General features: G+C 46.6%; 1 protein-coding gene across 1 annotated transcript in view; it reads left to right on the top strand.

Moving 5' to 3' along the window:
- The window catches only part of B4GALT5 (beta-1,4-galactosyltransferase 5), a 62,346-nt gene extending 57,583 nt beyond the window's left edge, over window positions 1-4,763 (top strand). Inside the window, exon 9 of the mRNA XM_054045714.1 lies at window positions 2,655-4,763. Within this exon, the coding sequence (XP_053901689.1) occupies window positions 2,655-2,802 (148 nt within the window). The 3' untranslated portion in view covers window positions 2,803-4,763. The remainder of the gene's footprint in view (window positions 1-2,654) is intronic.
- Window positions 4,764-22,143: the final 17,380 nt, after the last annotated feature.

The raw sequence follows: 22,143 nt of genomic DNA on the forward strand, positions 1-22,143 counted from the left end.
TTCTAGAGTAAAACCCAGCTGCAATAGGAGAAAATAGATTTTGCCATAATTTTAAAGTGAGCAAGATTTTGCATCCAGCTAACTGATTTTTATTTTTATTTTTATTTTACAGTAGTGGCTAGGAATGCCAATCGGGGCTCCATTATGCTAGGACTGTAAAGAGAAGTAACAAAAGAGTGCCTTGCTCCACAAAGCTTATAGTCTAGGTGATAGTGTGCTGAGTCACCGGGAAAAGCTCCACATCATTAGGTTTTGTTCCTGTTCAAGAGGCTGTGAAGAGTTAAATTGTGTATCAGGATTGGCATTCCAGCAGGGCCCAGAGAGCTGTTTCTGGAAGCATAAATGCACAGGTGCTGTCCCTGTTTTCCAGAGGAGCCCCAGGAGGCGTATGAGCGAGCAGTATGCAGTGGTACGAAAGAGCTTGTTTAACCGAACCAGTGGGAATGTTTTATTTGTGAACAATTACATGACTCAACACCTCACAAGCTACAACTGTTTGTTTAGAATGGCAATTAGCTATAAATTGTGTTATCACTACGAATACCAGAACAGGAACTGCTAGGAGAGCTCTAGAAGAGAAACTCACAAAGCTCACCCTGCTAATACTTTTTGAATTAACTGCAAATTCAAGCAGGGAATGAACCAGCAGTTCATTAAGCTCCGGGCCTCTTTCCAGCATCAACTTTCCTGTTCTCCGAGCTTCCATTTGATAGAGAGAAAAATCTTTTTCCTCTCTATATCTAGCTTTCATTTTGCTACCAAACAGATTATGGTGAGGGAAATAAGTTTCTACCATTTCAATTCTCTGTAGCTGAACCAAGGACGTCAGTTTCAGGGGAAAATGTCACAATTGTTCAGTTTCTCTAAAGCATCAAAGGGCTTTACAGTGCAGTGGAAATGAGAGCTTTAGATTTGCCTCCTTTGTTTCATCAGATCTGGAATTTTGTAGGCTGATGGTCAGCGTGCATCCAGTGAACTGCTGTCACTTATTTGGCAACAGTCACTTGAGGAGCGTTGAGGAGATAGTATGTTTCAGAGGGTTTTGAAGCAGTCTGATTATTTTTTTAAGCCATTCACCTTGCTAGTTGGAGGTATTACACATCCGAGCATAACATCGTAGCCCACTGCTGACTGTAAAGCTTACAGTGACAGGCCTACCTGACTCCGTTCAAAGCCTTTGAACTAACTCCTTTATTCCCTTTTTTCTGTAGACTAGGCCTTTGTCCAGTATGGGGTCTGGTTAGAGCCACCAGTGTATTTACTCGAGGGTGCTCCCTAGTGTAGATGGGCCAAAGCTGGTATTTGCCCCGGTGCAACTTAGCCTTGCTTTACATTGATGTCACTGGTGTAAACAGCTTTGCCTGACTGCTCCTGTAGTGTCAGAGCCCTGTGCTGATGAACCTCCAGCCTCCTCACATTTCCTCCTGGATCCCACTATTTCTCAGACTTTAATTGATCAAATGGAACTTCACTTCCCCGTACATTGTCCTTACTGACGCACTCAGTCTGTTCACTCAAACCTTGAGCTGATTATCAATTTCCCCACACCCAATCTCTTGCCAGATCTTCACTGCTACTTCTCCCTCTGCTGTGTCCTTTCCATCCCCACTGCTAAAACTCTATCTTATGCCACTGTTTTTCTCCTGCTTGGGCTACTGTAATCTTCTCCATTCTGGACTCACTCCTTCCCCCTCTTCAATCTATCCAGTGTGCTCCAGATAAAGCTCTTCCTGCTGCTCCTGTAACATTAACTACTTCACCTCCATGTTCCTGTACTGATTTAATATTTCACTGAGCCGAGTTCAAAGTCTTCGTGCTCTACTTTAACCGCCCCTTTGGAAAAGCATTAAAAGATTGTGAAACATGTAGATACGACAGTTATGAGGGCTGTGCAAGTACCAAAGAACCTACCCTGCCTGTATGTTTCCATCTGTTTCTTCTCACACCCTATGCTGTCTCTTGTACCTTTGTAACTCTCTTCCATGCTGCCCCCAACCCTGAAATGAGGTGCCAAGAACCTTTGCTTTCCCCCTCCTCAAATTCAGTTCTTCTGGCTTCTGCCTGCCACTAGTCCAATGCTGTTTGCTCCTGCTCTTGTGAGTGGCTTTATTTTGTCATCTTCCCTTCCCCCTCTCTTCCCTCCTCCCCCCCGCCCCCCGTTTGCTCTGTCTCACTTAGATGATAAGTTCTGTGGGATGAAGGCCATGTCTTATTTTTGTATAGGGGCATGCAGAAAACACCTGGAGTCATTCAGCTGCTTTGTGTCCTCATGATCTACCGTTTTTGGGAAGGAAGTTACCAATTCTTATTTCTGTGCATATTGTCAGTTTGACAAAACTGTGCCGGCTGGACACACAGAAAACATACTAGCCTAGAAAAATAATACTGATCTGATTCTGGTCTGTGCTATGCATCACTCCAGACAGTGGATCAAAATTTTATTTCTGCAAAGTGTATTAAATATTTACGTGTCTAAATGCTGGAGTTGTCTCTTATACATCTATCTTAAGGGGTCTGTGCTCAGGAGGATTTTCTCATGTTCGTTTTTTCTTGTTCTTGTTGTTGGGACTGCGTGTAATAGCTCTTAGCCTAAATTTCTGCAGCCTTGAGCAGTGTGGGAGTGGATACATCCATCTTTTGTTCTCTTTAAACAGGTATGCGTTGCTGAGGAAGTCAAAAGAGAGGCAAGTCCTGGACGGTCTCAGTAACTTGAACTACTTTCCAAACATTACATATGACGCCTTGTATAAAAACATAACTGTTAACCTGACACCAGAGCTGGCTCTGGTAAACGAATACTGAGAGGAGTTAATAAGTTTGCTTTGCCCTTCACCAAGAAAGCAACACATTAGACATTCTTTTATAGAGTTACCAAGGACAAGAAACACATTGTCTAATGAAGGATCACAGTATTTCGAAGAATAAAATTGAAAGTGCACGCCCAAATCGTCTGGCCCAGTCCGATTGTTTGTGCAACAAGCTCGGGGACTTCGCTCGCTTTCTGGTTTTATGAACGATGGTGTGACCTGCTGCTCTCGTCTCTGCATTCCGTCTCCTCCAACAATCTCAATATCACAACAGTGATCTGACGTGCTTTTGTCTCACAGAACCAGTTTGGCTGAATGACTCTGTTGGCTTCTTGAGTTTGGATGCCAGAAGCAACCCAGTAGGCAACTGCCCTAATAGGAGATCAAATGAAACTTAAGATGATACCATTCTTCTACATTTGTGTGGTTTTTTTTAATGACCTGCTTGAAGTATATACCACAGAATCGCTTCTTAAAGAAGTGTAAGTGTAAATAAGCTGTGTAAAATGCCTTTTTATTTTCTTTTACAATTAAAACTCAAGCTAAAGGTTTACATATTAAGGTCACTCATTTAGGCCCCAATCCTGCAAACACGTAGGTAACTTTACTCCTGAGCAAGTCCCTCTACTCATGTGAGTAGTCCCAGTGATGTAAAGTTAAGCGTAGGTGTTTACAGGATAGGGGCCTTAGTTGGTAGGATGTCGGGGTTCAGAAATATGGAGCCACATCATTGCATACTATGGAAATGGCGGGGGCTTTTTGGGAGAAGGGAGGGATAAGGGAAACTTCATGAAAGAACAAATATCCAGTTCATATCATTGTGTGGTAGATAATGTGTAAATTATAGTTCATATGGAGTTTTCCCATTTTATTCCTGTTGGGTTTTCATTGCCCATTACCCTCTATACCACAGTGGTGGCAAGTGCAAGCTTAGATTCTAGACTTACTCAAACACATCCCTCCTCCTCTTCTCTCTCCCCCTCTCCCCTCAAATTTCACCAGTAGGCCTGTGTGGTTTCCATGCAAAAAATCTTACCTTCCCTCCTCAGTCACTGTCTTTAGTTTTGGGCAGTCAGCTGCAGTTTATTAAATCTGCCCTTGAATTAACAACGTTCTACAGTGATTCCTCTAATGTAACATTTTTGTTTCATGAAATAATATTTTGATATATTTATTGTGTAAATTGAACAGAACACTGAACTAATGTACATTCTAACTGTAGGTAGAACCCTTGGTTATAATCCTTAGCCAGGGAATGCATTCCACAAGTACAAATAGTGAGCTAGATTTATCCACAGATGTAAAATCATAATGAGAAAAAATGAAGGGCATTCTAATTAGTTCAGGAAAACATGAGTATACAAAACTGAAGTGCTTGGTGGTTGTCCCCATCCAGTTTTGCAGATTTAGGTTTTTTTCTGAACTGTTCTCCTTGGGTTGTGCCTGTTTTAGGGTTGTTTTTTTCTGGTTTAAAACCAATCCATCACTTATACAGTATGTACAAACTCACTTTTACTCGACTTCTATATGGTAAAAGTGCTTTGGGTTGCTTTTTTATATATCTATATAAAGAGATTGTGAGTATTTAAGCTCAGAAGTACTTAACTTTCTTTTATTGAATTGTTTGCCTTCTGTTTCCTTAACTCTTATGGTTTACATTATTTTCTTGGTTCCATGGACATATGATCCCCATACACATCTGCTGTGGGTGTGATTGACCAGGACTCTTTTTTTGTCTCTGGAATAACTTTGGTTTAGAAAACATGGAGTTCTTGTTGTGTAGATCTTATCAGCCTGCATGAAAGGACAGTTCATCTGCCCTTGAAAGTGCTGGTAAGTTTGTAATTTAGGTTTAAAGTCTTGGAATACATGTGCTTTAAAACTGTTTCTTGAAGGTTATTTATAGTTTTTTTTTTTTTATGGCACATATAGCAATAAAGACTCTCTTGCTTCTGATTCTTGATCTCTGTAATTCTTGTGGATCCTTTTCAAATGCTGAACCTTTACTCTCCCCCTCATTTCTTTAATCTTGAAATGTTGCTAGCAACTGATGTCTTTAATGGTGCTTCAAACAAGGAATGTATTTCAAATGGTCTAAATTCACCACCACAGGAATTGTGAATGCATGTGTGAGTAGATGTTACTGTATTTTAGTTTGAATCCTCAGTCTTTAATGTATATTTACCATCTCTTACACCCTATGTTTTGAACAAAAAAGGCATTACCTCTACTCAGAAATGTACTCATTTAAGGTTGGCCTGAAAGTGCCCATTTCACAGCTAATCAATGTCACTCTTTGCATTTTTTTTGTCAATCAGGTTGAGTTTTTCCCTCTCTCTAAAATGTGGAATATCTTAAAATGTGCACTGTTAATCTTATCAGCTAAGTCAAATATTGTGTAGAAATGTAATTGTTAAAACACTTTGTCAAGCGCATGTGCTGTTATGGTGTAAAAATTCTCATAGTAAAAAGAACTGTACGTATTCTGGCAGCTGAAATTCAACAAGGCCCCTTGTGCACCCCGTGTATGTCAACATGGTCTACTAACCTTGCTGGGAGTCAGGGCATGTTCAATGCTGATTTTTTTTTTTTTTTTTTTTTTTTTACAAGCCATGTGGGGTTTTATTTGCTAAAATATTTATTTAAAGTTCATTATTTTTTTAAAGATCCTCTTCTTCTATAACGAATTTACCAACTGAGCAAGAGTCACATACTTCTAGTCACCCACCGTCTGAGGTGGAGTTAAACCACAGGTAGTATCCGTTCACCATCATGGCTTTTGAACATACTCTTATGATTTTAAGAGGTGCCAGGGTACATGTTTGCACTGAAATGTAGTGTTTTAAGACACACACACACACACACACACACACATACACACACACTTTTTTCAGCAGAGCAATCCTTTGTATCATTACATTTATTTACCCATGTGTTTGTACATTTTTGTATTTAATTTATGAATGATTTTTCAGTAAAAAAATACATATTCAAGAACCAAGAAATTGCAGTGGAGTCTCTTATGTTGTGCCCTCTTTTGGGGAGGAAGGGGAGGCTTGTGGCTTGTATCTGTTGAGGATGGAAAGAGGAGGTCTCTGTACCTTGAATGGTAAGTCTTCAGAACAGAGCAAAATGTCAACAAACAGAAAAGAAGAGTGAGGGTCCACCCAATCTTCTGCTCTTGGGTATGGTTTATTTTTATTGCAGCAGCATGTAGCAGGGGCATTCTGAGATCAGGGCCTGATTGTGCTAGGCACTGTGCAAACATAATCAAGATGGTCATTGCCCTGGAGAGCTTGAATATAAGTGACAGATAAGACAGCAGGTGGATGCAACAAACATGGGGGAAGCACATGTAGCAGTGAAACAACTAGTAGTCCTGCACCTCAGCTGCTTAGCATCCCCACAGGCATTCTCTCCTTTCCTAAGCAGCTGTAGCCCTTCTCTTGAGCACCTGTGCAAAGGGAAGGGAAAACCACACTGCTCAGGCCCCAAAGAAAAAGAATAGAAGATTCTTTGCCTTTTTGTGATTCAAATGCAGCAATTGCACGTGGGAAAGACTTGTGCATGCCAGGTTGCCAGTCAGAAGGTTAGCCGTCTGGATTAGATTTGGTTGATGTTGCCACCACCAACTTACGATTGGCTGATGACCTGGTGAAATGAGTTGAGTATTTAGTGATTTGTGGGCAGGTACCTACGTCTACTGCAGGGGTCTCAAACACGCGGCCTGCAGGGTTATTTTCTGTGGCCCGCGAGCTCCTCATGCCCCCCCCCCCACGTTTACCTAGAGCAGCTCGGGCCTGACGTGCAGCGGGGGCAGGGCAGGCTCCCTGTCTGTCCTGAACCCCATGCCCTGAACCCCCTACTCCACCCCGCACAGCTCCCCCCACTGCCCTGAGCCCCCTGCTGCACCCCTCCTGCACCCTGACCCCCTGCTGCACCCCTCACCCCTCCTGCATCCCAGACCAACTCCCTGCCCTGAGCCCCTGCCACACCCCTCTTGTACCCCCTGGGGTGGGGATTTTGGTGAAGAGGTTGGAATGGGGGAAGGGAATGGGCGGGGCCCTCATGGAAAGGGTAGAGTGGGGGTGGGGCTGAGGGTGGCATGGGGGGAGGTGTCAGTAATGTGGCCCTTGGGCCAATGTACTAGTTCTCATGTGGCCCTCGTCGTCATTTGAGTTTGAGACCCCTGGTCTACTGCCTACCACCACCCAAATTGGCACAGATCCAAGGCAACTGACTGAACACCCTGCCTCCTTAAGAGAGGTAGCTGTGATTAGAATAGGACTGAATTGGTGGGGGACACTATGGGGCAGCTTCTCATGTTGTCATCTGTGTATGGAAGAGATCCTTCAAAGCCTCATGAGCCTCCAGTTTTCTCTAAAATTAAAGAGGAAGCTCCTCAAGATGGATTTTGCCCACCCCACGTTAGAGCTGGATTCACCAGCTTTTTCTACTGCAGCAAAATGTCCCAGAGACTGCCCATCTGAACCTTTTTGTTTACTCACTCCCATAGTGGTCAGCTGTCTGTAATCTCTGGGGAAAGAGCAGAGTATGTTTGACAGATGGCACCTTTGTAATGTATCTTCCCAAAAAGCTTATATTAAACGCTAATTATGCGTCTCATGCACTCGTGGAGGGAACTTTGAAGGCAGAGTTGAAGTGACACAGCAAAAGCTACAGGTGGAGTGTCCTAGAGCTGGGGGTCATACTTGCAGTTCCTAGCGCTGTCCTGTGCTTGCTTTATGCTCTAGCTCTGATGCAGTGTGTGTTCAGATGGTCTGGGCAGGTCCTTGGGTGTGTAATACATAAGGAGTTTGCCTAATCAGATTATCTAGTGATAAGAGGTGTTATAAAGATTGTGGGTGTTATGAAGATTGGAACTGTATGTGAGTGTTTGCCCTTCGCACAAGCTGCCGTTGTCGGCATCTGCTCAGGGGGAGGTGGCCTTCAACATTAGCAGAGTTTATTAAACATTATCCTTTGACATGCACACGTGAGTCTGATGCTCTTGGGCTGTAACTGAAGTTGACCTCTGACTGCTTTGGACGAGAACAGCTTTGCTCTGGATTGGTTCTTGCCATTTTGCTGTTGGATTTTTAGTGCAGTTTGAGATTAAAATAAAAGTATTGTTGTGTTTTAGCCACACCAGAGCTCTCATCGTTCTCTAAACTGGCTTTAGTCATCTGTTTTTCAGAGGGAAGGGAGAGATCAGTTTCAATTAGCAAACCAGGACAAATTTATCTACTGCAGCTTTAACCCTTCTTTCTTTCAGGCCTAAAGTGCCAACACACTGGAATAAACAGCTGACATTCTAGTTTCAAGACAGAATCCTGCCTTCTCCTTTGCGAGATTTTGTGAAGGCACATTCTGCTACAGGTATGTGTCCAATGCACTCGATAATCTCAACTATGCCAGAAAGCTACCCTCTTATGGAATCTATGCATATGTGACAACGTTTCCTCGGAGGCCTTCCACTTTCCAGGAGTGAGGAGCACAGTTGTGGATTCTCTCAGCAGGGTTTTCTTAGACCAACACAAGTTGTCAATCAGAAAGGACATTTTCCTTCAGTTTTTCCACTGCTAGGGGTTTCCAGCAATAGACTTGTTCACAACCAACCTGAACAAGTGCATGAGACTTTGCTTCAGGGTTGGCTGCCGCTTGGGTTCCATCACATTCTCCCTTGATCCAGTCATCTTATATGCATCCCCTTCAGTTCCTTGCATTCCAAGTGTACTCAGGAAATGGAAAAGAGATAAAACAACATTAATCCTTACTGCACTGGTGTGGCCTAAACAGTATTAGTTCACACACATGCATCAATTCTCCCATCTGGTCGCCGATAACTTTACCACTAGTCAAGGATCTCCTGTGTCAAAACCAAGGGAAGTCTCAACATCCCGGCTGCCAGTATCTCCACCTCACAGTATGGATGGTCTCTTGTGCTCCCAAGAAGTTGAGAAATGAAATCCCCTAGAGCCACATACACAGCAAAGTGGAAGAGATTTTCAGTTTAAGCAGAATATTTATCACCCCATCAGACCGAGGTTACAGATGTGCTAGTCTATCTGTTGCACCTGACATCCCCAGGCCTTTTGATTAGTTCAGTGAGAGTCCACCTGGCTTCCAGTTTTTTGCATTATATCCACAAGTAGATGGGTTTTTCCATTTTCTCTCACCCTCTTTTGTTGAGTAGCCCTTACAAGAACCCTAAAACATTTACCCTTCTGTGTCTGTACCTGTATGGGATCTCAAATCTAGTCATCTCCAAACTCATAAGACCCCTCTTTGAACCTATGGCTACATCATCATTACCTTTATTGTCTAATGAAGATGGCATTTCTGGTTACAAGGAGGGTTTCAGAACTTCAGGCTCTCCTGGATGGACCCTCCTTTCATGGTCTTCCAAGAAGACCAGATTTCCCTCTAGGCCAGTGGTTCTCAACCAGGTGTCAGTGACGTAGCCAGGTGTAGCAAACAGAGAGCGATCACAAAAAAAAAGGCGCCACCTGCTGCGGCACTTTTACTCACCCGGTGGCACTTTTACTGACGGGGCAGCACTCCAGGTCTTCGGCAGTTGGGCAGCAGGTCCTTCACTCGCTTTTCACACACACACCCCCGCCCCCAATCAGCCCTGCTCCTCGGCTCTGCTTCTCCTTTTCCCCCTGAGGCCCCGGCCAGGTCAGAAGACCAAACCTGTCTAGCTTGAGTATATTTCCCCCGCACTCTCCCACGCACAGAGCTGGCCAAGCTCCCTCTCCCTTTATCCTCCTGCCCCACACATGGAGCTGGCTCAAGCCTCCCTTTCCCTTCTGCCCCCTGCTCAGAGCTGGTCCAAGACCCCTCCCTGGGTGGCGGACCGGCGTGCCCGAGAGCAGCCCGTGCCTGTGTCCCTGCCCTAGGATGCTGCTGCCCAGGGCAGATGGGGTGGGGGAGGTCCAGGATTCCCCATAGTGGCCCAGGTTCCCTGGGCAGTTCTTATGATAGCCCCAGCTTTGGGGGAGGGGCCTTGGGGGAAGGGAAGGAGCAGGGGACAGGGCTCCATGGTTGGGAATGATGTGGGGGGCCCAAATGTTTTGCACCCAGGGCCCCAGTAAATCTTAATCTGCCTCTGGTTACAGTGATGAGAAGTTAGAGAGGGAGGAAGCAAACATATCCCACTTACCCCTCACCTGAGAGCAAAAGGATCAGGGACTCGTGCGCCACCTAGAGGTACTGCTGGCAAAAGTCTCCAACTCAAGTGTACTGGGCACATGCACCTAGAGGGGAAGGTATGTGTGCACAACATCTCCTGGAAAACAGTTACTGTACAGATAATTAACTTTTTTTTTCTTTCATTCCCTTTCCTTCACTGCAGTTTCCTCCCACTCATTGCGCATGTAACTCTTGGCTATGGGGTAATGTGCTTCTTCAAGCTTACAATAACTTTAATCCTGTTATCGAAAGTGATGCTTTTAAAGTTACTGAGTCAGATTAGAAGTATGTTTTGTTATCATGTTGTTGCTGGCCTGCTCCGGGGAACCAGTCTCTCAAGGGTTTTGTTCAGATTAAAGGTAGTTTTGAAACTACATTCTCTGTTCTCCACTGAGCTTCTGACCATGATCCGGTGGGACTGGTGTAGTAATGGAAATGTTCTCCCTTTGTGCCTTAATCTCTCGGTATCAGTTTCTACATATTTCAAGTGGAATTGAGCAGGTGGGGTAATTGATCATTCCTAGGCACTGACTAGTCTGGTTGTGGTGAAAGCTTTTTACTGGCATAACATCAGAGAAGGGAGAAAGTTAGTTGCAAGAGACAGAATAGTGATGCGAGGATGCAGTCTGTCACCCTCCATCACCTCTTCCAGCCAGGGCTGAAGTTAGGAAGGTGACAGTTACTGCGAGCTGGCTGAGCGTGCGGGTCTCAGTCCAGTTCTCAGTAGACAAGTGTCCATATCCCATGAACTAGACCAACAGGTGTCACTCATCAGCCGCTTGGTTGGCAGTCTCAGGGAAACCAAGGCTTGGACTGGGCCATGGAGATAAAAGGCAGGGTGGAAGAAGAGCATATATAAGGAAGCTGCTGCTGCCCGGGGTCTATATGCTCTGTCGCTAAAGAGGATCCAGGCTTGGCTATCCAGCACCTTTCATGTGCACAAAATAAAACTTCAAACCTATGGGAGGATACACAATAGAGAAACCATTCCGGCCTTTCTCAGAGTAGGGGCTGTCCTATTGATTCATCACTGAATCATGAATAACTATTTGTTCACTGGCCTAGCAAACTGCTCCACCAAAGGAAACATGATCTCCTGGGGAAACTCAAGAGGTTTCATTGATCCTACAGAAGACAGACCAGTTTAGTAGTGAAGCCTTGGGCCCACATCCTGCCCTATCCCCTTGGAGTCAATAGCCAGAGTATCAGAAGAAAGGTACGGTGCCCAGGTACCTGCGGCTGGTTCTGCCACTCAGTGCGGCATTTGTATCTGGCAGTATCTTTCTCCTCCTTGTCATCAGGATTGGACATGACGAAATCCAAGAAGGTGTGAGGTAGATTGAAATGTGATTCGGTGCCTGCCCATCTCAGGTGGCAAAGTTCCACAAGAGATGTTGCCTTCTGGCTGATTATATCTTTATTTATCAGATCACATGGGAAGTCATGGAGCAGTGTGCTCTGCATATGTGCTTCTCTGTCTGCCAGTCACAAAGGCCAGGAAGCATTCCATTCAGATGCTGCTGACAGATCAGCCAGATAATCTGGACTAAATAACAACTGCCTTTCTGTTAGGGACAGGGTTATTGCCTGTGATTCTTCCATTTACATCTTCAAAGGGTTTTGCATGGAAGGGGGGGAAAAGGTATCTTGGTGCTGATTAACCTTAGAGTAGGACAAGCATATGAATAGCTCTCTTCTGGACAGAGGGACCACGCAGTGAATTTCAGTCCTGATTTCCCTGTGCTTTGGGAGTGGAGGGGGTAAAGTTTAATTAAATTCTAATGGAGATATCCTATCTCCTAGAACTGGAAGAGACCTTGAAAGGTCATATGAGTCCAGCCCCCTGCCTTCACTAGCAGGACCAAGTACTGATTTTGCCCCAGATCCCTAAGTGGCCCCCTCAAGGATTGAACTCAAAACCCTGAGTTTAGCAGGCCAATGCTCAAACCACTGAGCTATCCCTCCCCCCTAAATCTCTGAGGCTGTCTTATGTCTATCTCTGAAACAAGAGAGATGCAGAATCTCTCAAGTCAACTTCCTGTTAGTGACAACAGGCTCGTTTGGGTGAGTTTTTTTGCATCCTGACACATCTTCCATAAATGTTGGGTTATTTTTCCTTCTACAAAATGTCTAACATTGTCCAACTTTCCCCTGAATGGCCCTAAATAAAATGTCCTTGAAGCCTGCAGCGTCTGAGTTAGTCGTATTTCATCAAGTTTGGGGTACCTTGCTTTTTCTAGGCACAATAAATCATACTAGAATGGCCTTGTCTTGCTATGCCTGATTCATTACCGGTGCAGACTAGCCCTGGGAGCAGTTTTCTGAGATGAGCCTTGATTAACTGCATAGAGATACTTTGAAAATATTCGCAAATGGGGGACTGGTAATGAAAATATTGTAAAGAAAATGCAGAAATTGTTTTTCTGGTTCTTTACCCATATTTTCATGGTGTATCTGCTTTTGCAGGAGGGAGAAATCACTGCTGGTTTTTGAAGTCTTAGCAAAGAATTGTTAGGCTGGGTTTTACCACAAACACAGACACAAGAACGGTCCAGGGTAGGACGACGTCTGGCCGTACCGTCAGAGCAGCTGTAATAATCAAGTGACAGTAATGCTTAGTGAATAATCTCGGGCTCCTGCCCTTTGCAATGTGTGGGCTAGAAATTAGACTCCCCTAACAACTGGTATCACACTAAATTGTAATGACTTTCTCCTCCAAGACAGCTGGAGCATAACTGCTTCCTGCCACGGGTGGCTCACCATGGATTTCTGATTCAGCTGGTGGATGCTCCCTTTGTAACCTGGGAAAAATTGGGACATTTCTGTGCCTTAAAGAGCATCGGGAAACTGAAAAGAAACATGCAGCTCCTACCAGTAAAGGAGAAGAGATTAGAAATACCCCAGGCTCTGTAATCCAGAAGGCGGAGAGACAGGGCCGGCTCTAGGATTTTTGCCGCCCAAAGCAAAAACCATTTTGGCCGCCCCTGGTTCTTTAATTACCCCACCCCCAGCTCTGCCTCAACTCCGCCCCTTCCCCAAATCCCCAGCCCTGCCTCCTCCCCCCAGGCTCTCAAGCCTGGGAGCGAGGGAGGGGGAGCAGTGGCGCCGCGCCGCGGCCACTCGGAGTCTCCCCCTCCCTCCCAGGTTTGAGAACCTGGGAGGGAGGGGGAGACTCCGAGTGGCCGTGGCACGGGCGCCGCTGCTCCCCCTCCCTCCCAGGCTCTCAAGTCTGGGAGGGAGGGGGAGCAGCGGTGCGCGAAATGGCTGCTCGGGATCTCCCTCTCCCTCCCAGGTTTGAGAGCCTGGGAGGGAGGGGGAGACCCCGAGCCGCCGCGGCGCGCAGAGCAGCTGATTCGCGCGCCGCTGCTCCCAAGCCTGGGAGGGAGGGCGAGTAGCGGCGCGCGAATCAGCTGTTTCGCGCGCCGTGGCAGCAGCAGCGGAGGTGAGCTAGGGCGGCCGGGGCACATTTTTAGGGGCGGCATTCTGGCGCCGGCCATGCTGCCCCTAAAAATGTGCCGCCCCAAGCACCAGCTTGTTTTCTGGTGCCTAGAGCCGGCCCTGCGGAGAGAGATGGCATGTGAATTCTCCCCTCTCTATCACATCCTACAGCTGATGGTGTTTCTTGTATTGCTGCCTACAGTGGCACCTTCAACAGTATAGAAGTGATGCTTCCCAAAGGAGATGCCATCCCAAATCATTGGAGTGAGACAAGGGCTTTGCACCTACTAGTCCTCATCCCCACCCCGTTCCCCCAGAAGAAGGGGAGTAGCATCCTCATTGTTCAGACTAGGACATTTGGGTATGGAGGAATTAAGTGATTTGCCTGGGCTCACGCTGGGCAGAGTGATGGAAGGCTGATGTCACAAATCAAAGTGCTAAGGAACCTTAGCGCAATCCAGTTGCTTGCTGTGTTCCAGCTGCACACAACCCAGTTGGAGCCACATGCTTTCCTTTGTAGGATCTGGCTATTTATCTGAGGGTTTTATACTGCTGCCCATGTGATAGTATCAGCTCCTCTGACATCCAATCAATAGCAACTGTGAAGTCCCTAGTGGACTTCTTGAATTCTCTGGCACTTCACCCTCTTTGAGATAAAATCTCTGCCTGGGGCCAGGGCTTGTTTGGTTTTTTTTTTTTTATTATTATTGTTAATTTCCTCTATTTTGGAGGGGGTGCAATTTCCTGGGCTGAAGCGGATGTCTGTGCTGAGAGTGTCATTCTTACGGTGGCAAGGGCTTTATGCAGGGGAAGATTTTGCAGCATTTCCTAAAGATGCTCAGACTCTGGATTTGTCTGAACTCCTCTATATGTTTGTTCCATAGCCAGATCCCCTTTACCAATCATGCTTTGTCACCAGCTCTCACACTGAGTCCTGGGTTTTATCTGTATTGTTCCAGAGGAGCTGGAGCTGTGGCAGTGGTTCATAGATCGAAATTCAATCTTCAGGGTAGCTGGGGCTTGATCCAGCCAGGGTGGTGGTCATAATGAGATGCTGTGTTAGAAAGATGTGGCTTGGCTTTCCTTTCAACCCCAGTAGCATACTACTTAGCTTGAGCCCTCCATTCAGCATCCTATGTGAGATGGATTACTGAAAGGACAACAGAGCAAAAAGGATGAAAGGTAATTAGCAACATCCAGTTGAGAGGAATTTAGTACAGCTAATGGCAGGGGCTGGTCTTTTTGGCTCACCTTCTAGAGATGCTGCAAACAATACTGGTCCTTGTTAGAGTCCAGTGTTGGCAATCGAGCTACAGAGTTAAGGCCTGGCTATCCCACAACCCGTTCAGGGAACCTGATGTCTCCTAGCCTGGTTACCTGCCTGGCTGCAATGTGTTGCAGACTGGACTGACCTTAACCAGACCAAAGGTAGGGGACAACAGCCTAGCTAAGCAGTGCTATGTTCATTGTGTGCACTGAGAGAGTGAAGAGCCTTTTCTGGGTGCTTACTGCTACTGGAAACTGGGATTGCTTGGGGAGTGGAGGGTGGTTTTGTTCCCATGTATTTATTCCTCCTCCTGGGCTGGCACTGCTCATTGGCATCGACTGTTATTTAAGGGAAGGCACTTGTGAGTCAAGAGGCAACACGAGGCATCCACGGCAACGGGAAAGGAGAGGTCTGGTTCTCTGCGACATCTCCTTGCAACTCCTGTCCTGGGGAGGTGTCCAAAGAAATCCTTTCTCTTGTTGCTTTTACAGTTTAAACAAACACTCAGCCTGCCCCGGCTTGTGTTCTCTAGTCTTTGCTCCTTCCTCCTTGCTCAGCAAACAGCCCAGCTCCAGGGTTTGGAGCTGAGCTGGCACCTGCCTGTGCTCTGACGGAAGCAAAGTGGCAAAGCCTCGTCTCAGTCCTGTGGAGTGGGGGCAGGACACTTTTATGGTCTCTCTCAGCTTCTGGCAGGAGACCTTGCCCTGGGTTTGAAACCCTCCCCGAGCCTCTCCCCCCTTCAGCTTGTCCCTGACGTTTGAACGGCCCTGGCCCTTTGCTTATCTCAGCTATTCATTGCTTTCCCAGATGCCCTTTAAAAATAATGTGTAGCTGAATTCTCAGGGGCCATATGGGGCACATGGTAGAAAGGGGAAAAGGCCGACAACTGTAGGAGAGTCTTGTGCTCTAACCTCTAGGCCATACTCACTTTTAAGGAAGCCAGATCTGGTGCTGTTTACTAATTGTCTGCAGGTTCCAATACAGTTTCCTATATCTTGATCTCTACACAGTGGCCACATTACAAAAAACACCACTGCAAGTGGTGTCCATCTTGGCAGGCTCAATGGAAAGTTGTCTGTCTTGACTGTGAGCTCTGCAAGACAGGGCTGTCTTTTCCTGGAGGGGGAAGGAGGTGAGCAGCGCCTAACACAATGGTGCTGGGAGCTCTGGTGGAAGGGAATCTGAGTACTGTCACCATACAAACTCATGCAACAAATGCCTCTAGTGCCTTTCAGTCCAAAGCTCCCAAAAGCACTTCACGAGCTGTATGGGCCAGATTTTCAAAGACTTCAGGTGTGCTGCTACCATGACTGGATGTGCCAGGGGTCAGTTCTCATCACTGGCACACAATTACCGGATTTGTAGGTGCAAGCTCTGTAACTCTGCATGCCAAAAAATGTAAAGCCTACAATCTATGACTATCTGAATATGAAAGAATCCATTCTTCCCTCCACCACTGAAATGCAGCCAAGTTGGGGGTGAATTGAAGCAACTATTTCACCACAGTGCTAGGAAATAGTTTAGGACACAAAGCTGAGGACACGGGACTAGATCCTTGGCAGCAGCTCAAAGGGGATAGGGAGCAGCCCACATGTAACAGGTGGGGTTTCCTGTTGCATTGGGAGAACCCTGGGTGATATAAAGCTTGTACAGATGGCTCTGTACCACCTGCTCCTGGCCCTCCAATATAGCTGTGAGTGTGCCAAGATGGGGCTGGAGTGCGTTGTGCTCTAACAATTCTGGCCTTTTAGGAGAGTCCTTAAGGAACTGAAGTACTTGTGACACCTTAGTGACTAACAAATTTATTTGAGCATAAGCTTTCGTGGGCTACAGCCCACTTCATGGGATGCATAGAATGGAACATATAACAAGTGTGTGTGTGTGTGTGTACATCTTCTCCGTGTGTGTACACACACACACACACATACGGAACAGATGCCATACCAACTCTAAGAGGCTAGTTAATTAAGATGACCTATTATCAGCAGGAAAAAAACTTTTGTAGTGATGATCAAGATGGTCAATTACAGACAGTTGACAAGAGGTGTTATCATAAGGAAATAGATTCAAGTAGTGTAATGACTCCACCATTCCCAGTCTCTATTCAAGCCGGAGTTAATGGTGTCTAATTTGCAAATCAATTCAAGCTCAGCAGTTTCTCGTTGGAGTCTGTTTTTGAAGTCTTTCTGTTGCAAAATTGCCACCTTCAGGTCTGTTACTGAGTGGCCGGAGAGGTTGAAGTGTTCTCCTACTGGTTTTTGATTGTTATGATTCCTGATGTCAGATTTGTGTCCGTTTATTCTTTTGCGTAGAGACTGTCCGGTTTGGCCAATGTACATGGCAGAGGGGCATTGCTGGCACATGATGGCATAGATCACATTGGTAGATGTGCAGGTGAAAGAGCCCCTGATGGCATGGCTGATGTGATTAGGTCCTATGATGGTGTCACTTGAATAGATATGTGGACAGAGTTGGCATCGGGCTTTGTTGCAAAGATAGGTTCCTGGGTTAGTGTTTTTGTTGTGTGGTTGCTGGTGAATCGGGCTTTGTTGCAAGGATAGGTTCCTGGGTTAGTGTTTTTGTTGTGTGGTTGCTGGTGAATCGGGCTTTGTGGCAAGGATAGGTTCCTGGGTTAATATTTTTGTTGTGTGGTTGTTGGAACTGTTCAAGATGGTGTCAGTCAGAGCAGCCTTGAGGCTATTCTAATTTGAGCTGAAGACAAACTGCCCCCAGGATGGGGAAGGAATAGGGAAGTAATGGAAAGTCTCCTTCTATTCAAGCTTTCTCCAGGTGGCCCTCCTCCCCAGCACAGCTTAGGTGCACCTGCGACTCTGACTCAGAGATTGATAAAAACGTATCTGGGTTTTAAAGCTGTACTATTTAAGAAGCAATAACTGGGCTCACAAACTGTAGGCATCCTTGTTCCCAAGTTTTCAGACAATAGCAGAAGGTTTGCACTCATGCTTAATTGCTTTTGGCTTAGGGGAAAAAAAAAAAAAAAAAAAAAAAAAGAGAGAGAGCAAAACCAATAACCCTCCGCAGCTCAGCTTGGTGAAGTGAGAACAAATGCTACTCAGCAGCTCCTGGAGAACAGAGCTATTCATTTACCAGTATTGACATTCCTAGTGCGATTTCCTCAGATCTGCAATGCCACATCAATTTCACTATACTTGAAATTTAGGAAAACAATGCATCCTTGATGTGTGGGTGGATTGTGTGTGCAGAGGTAGCTCTGGCAAACACACACATCCGGCCTGCCTCTGATTACTGAAGGACGCATTGAAATATGGTTGGGAAATAAACCCTTTCAAATCCCCCGGGCTGCCCACAGGGACAAGTGGGGTAATTTGCCCCAGGCCCCGAGTCCCACAGGGGCTCCCACAAGAATATAGTATTCTATAGTATTGCAACTTTTTTTTTTATGGAAGGGGCCCCTGATATTGCTTTGCCCCAGGCCCCCTGAATCCTCTGGGCAGCCCTGCAAATCCCTCCCAAGTTATTAAAGGAATATCGGTGTAGCTTCAAAGGAGATGAATTTCAAAAGGTCGGACATTAACTGCACCCCCCAAGATGCATGCCCAGTTAGTGTGGCTGCATGCCCAAAAGTGACTAGTTGCTTGTAAAAATGACAATGCAAAACTGCTCCTCTGTGCATGGAAAGGCAAATCTCATTGTGGTAACTGCACAGCCATGCCAGTTCCATGTGTGATTGCACACCTCCTCAGACGGTAAAGTGATACGTAGCAATATAAAACCACTGGAAGATAGACTTGTGGTGTTTTATGCCCTGTTGCTCTCTGAATCTTAGGCACAGTCTGTTCCCAAATGGTTTTAGTAATAACATAAAGGCCACATCCTGGCTCCCATTATGGTGTGTGCTGGAATACTGGCCTAAATAGTTGGCTAAAGTCAAACTGGTACAAACTGGTAGTTCTCAGTATAGGGAATGTGCTTGGGGGGTAGGAGTGGGGGCATAGCCAGCTGTCCCTGTGCTCTGATGATTCTCAGCTGATGTAACAGCCCCTTGGGGGCTGGTTACCAGCCAATGCAAATTAGAACAGCCTTGAAGCTGGTCGCAGTACGGGGTGTGTGCCTAAAGGAGAAATAAAGCCATGTATACTTGTGCTGAGCCGAGCTCAGCTCCCCCAAGCATTGGGCCCTCAAACCAGATGTCTTCAGATTGTCCCTGACATCTGAGCAGCCCTGAGTAGGCACTGGCTCTTTGCCTCTATTACGTATTTTTAAATGGTTTCATGTGAAAGTACAGAGAAGAAAGTGCACTTGAATCATCAGGGGGAAAAGGCCACGTGTGGTGTGAATTAATGTTTGCTGAACTGATTGATTGGCCATAACCACATCAAGTAATTTGCAGCTACTCTTTCCAGTAGCAGCCCTGACCTGCAGATGACACGCCGCAAGGGAAGCATGAAAATAACCCTAACATGTGGCCAGCTTCCGTCACTGCTGACGCTGAGTGTGCCGGATGCATGTGTAACCCACACACCTTCTGGGTGTGGTGTTCTGTCCCATCTAGTGGCACCAAGACCACTTAGAAAAATGAGTCTGCTTTACAGCCTTAGCATGTGGCAGAGGCTCACGCACTAAACTCTAGAGGTCCCCGGTTCAATCCTGCCTGCTGACGACCGGGGTCTGTCACATTATACATACTTTGCCTTTATTGTAATCGAGTGCTCTTCTCTCACTCTGATTGAATTAAGCAGCTAATCTTGTTAGCTGTGTGATCACCAGGGAACCAGTCCCAGAAGGCATGCACATGGGAGGGCTCTGTTGTCAATAAGTGTCTCAGTTCCAACTGAGTCCTAATCCTCTGCTATTAGTTGAGATTCATTGCATCCTTCTTTTCTCTCTGCCATTCACAACTTGGAACTTCCTCATTAGTTAGATGGCCACTTTCTATAGCCAGTGATTGAAGGATCCAATAATACCTGTGTCCAAAGCAATCCGTGCAAAGAAAGGCAGGTGATGGAGGCTATGTTTAATAGAAAGCATTTCTGTTCCGAAGGTTTTGATCAGATTTAAAGGATGGGCAGACTAGCCGGTGATTGAATTCATGGAAGTCCCGCTAATCCAAAAGAAGCGCTGAACCATCAGTAACTCCTTTGTTCACTTGCCATGACTGGAGTGCAAGAGCCTGTCTCTCTTCGGCTGCAATTTGGAAGGAGTGTTCAGATAAGCGGGAGCTAAATCCAAACCAGCTTTGCTTTTGCAAAAACTGATTCCCCCTCCTAAAGCCCTCCCTCTGCTTTACAGCCTGAGCATGTTGTTCCCAATGAAATCAGTAACAACGTCCCCACTCCTCCCACTGACTTCAGTGGATGCAGGACTGGGCCTTTAACTATTATGCCAGTGAGGGACCAGCACATATAGTGCTTGCAGGCTCAGGCTCAAGCCAATGCTGGAGAGATGCAGAACCCTGGAAATTGTTCTTGCCAGGTCAGCTCAGTTCACCAGCAAATGTACAGTTTTTTCAGGTGCAAGAGGGCTGTGCCCCCACAACCATGTGACTCCCCAGAGCACCTACCTTTAAACAGGTGGCCCCCAACTCTTTGTGCAAATCCATACCAATACTGTGCTCTTATACAGCAGCACCTGCCATGGGAGGCGGATTTACAAAGGGAGGCCAGCTTGTTCTCTCCATTTTACACTCTGGGGAGCTAAGGCAGGAAGACTTTAGGGGGCAGGACCACACAGCGAGTCAGTGTCTCAGTCCCCTTTGCAACTCCCCCCGTCACATTACATTGGAAATCAAACACTGTTCCCAGTGTTTATTACAGTCTGCTCCGTGCTGTTTTGGAGACAGGCGAGAGCTCATTCACAGCAGTACCATGTGTTAGGGAAAGAACAGCTGAGAAATGCGTTCCCTCCAAATAAACCACCTGGGTCATTCTCCCCCTTCCCCATGGCCCAGTGGCAGCATCACTTACAGGGAGCTTCTGCGTATTGTCAGGAAGCTTTAGTTAAACAGCAAGAGCTTTAACACTCAAGGAGGGCTCTGAAGAGATGCCTTTTGAAGCTCCTGGGGCATGCAACAGGGGGAAAGGCTTAGTGCCTGATGCGGGACTTGAACCCTGGACCCTCAGATTAAAAGTTTGATGCTTTCCTGGCTTCTTCTTCAAGGCTTAGCTAGACAGTTGGGCGTAGCGACCGTTCGCCATTTGGTCCGTTCCTGCACAACTGCAAAGGCTTGACAGCCTGAGAGTCCAACGTCGGAACAGACTCGATGAACCCATGTAATAGGGGTTCTGCCTCTGGGCCGCCTAGGTGTGCCTACCACTCTGCTGGACTTGATTAGAGAGCTTCATAATGGAACAACTGCCCGTGTTCGGCTGGGGAACCGGATGTCAGCGCCTTTTAAATCAATATCTGGTGTTAGGCAGGGCTGGGCTCTGGTCTCTGCACTCCTTTGTCGGGCAATGGATTTCATAATGCACATTCCGTCAGGTCCATAGGCCTTGAGATCGGTGATTTCTCGCTCACAGACCTTGACTACGCTGATGATGTTGTTGTTCTTTTAGGACAGAGCCCCGAAAGGTTTTGTGAGGCACTCCAGTGTATGAAGAGGAGTCAGCTAAGATTGGTCTCCATATTTCATGGTCAAAGACAAAAATTCCAAAATCTAGGACCAATCTCCAATCTCTTTGTACAACGAAACCGTCGAATCAGTTTCCAGCTTTTGCTACCTGAGTTCTATACTTACCAGCTCCTTCAATTCTCACACAAGGTGCTCCATCGGATTGGCATTGCAGCATCTGCCATGGGCTGTTTACAATGGATATGGAATCAACATCATCTTAGTATGACAACCAAGTTCAGGATTTATTCGAGCTGCATCCTTCCCATACTGTTGTACAGCTACAAAACATGGACACTACGCCACAGAGACTGGACAAAGCTGGAGGCTTTCCACACAAAATGTCAACGTCGTATATTGGCCATGAAGTGGAGTGACTGCATCTGTAATGCAGATGTTTATGGTCACTCAGGTCTACAGGGCCATTGTCCGCAGGCGGCGCCTTACGCTTTTCGGACATGTCGCAAGGATGCCACAAGACGTTCCAGTGAACGCCATTCTCCGGGTGGCTTGTAACATCCAGGAAAAAATTCCACCAAATGAGGGGTGGCGGCAGGGCCGGCTTTAGGCCGATTCAACCGATTCCCCTGAATCAGGCCCCACGCCCAAGCCCCAGTATGGCGTACCGGCAAGAGCCAGTGCGCTGTACCGGGGTGGCCTGGCTTCCCCAGGCAGAAGTGGCGCCGGGGTTTTTGCAGCCCTAGGTAGCAGCCCTCCTCCTCTGAGCATTCGGCAGCAGGGGTCCTTCCACTCCGCGTCTTCAGAACACTTTGGCGGCGGGTCCCAGAGCGAGTGAAGGACCCACCGCCGAATTTGCGCCGAGGGCGGCAAAAAGCCGCCCCCCA

Source organism: Malaclemys terrapin, chromosome 12 (genome assembly GCF_027887155.1).
Source record: "Malaclemys terrapin pileata isolate rMalTer1 chromosome 12, rMalTer1.hap1, whole genome shotgun sequence".
Taxonomy (NCBI): domain Eukaryota; kingdom Metazoa; phylum Chordata; order Testudines; family Emydidae; genus Malaclemys; species Malaclemys terrapin.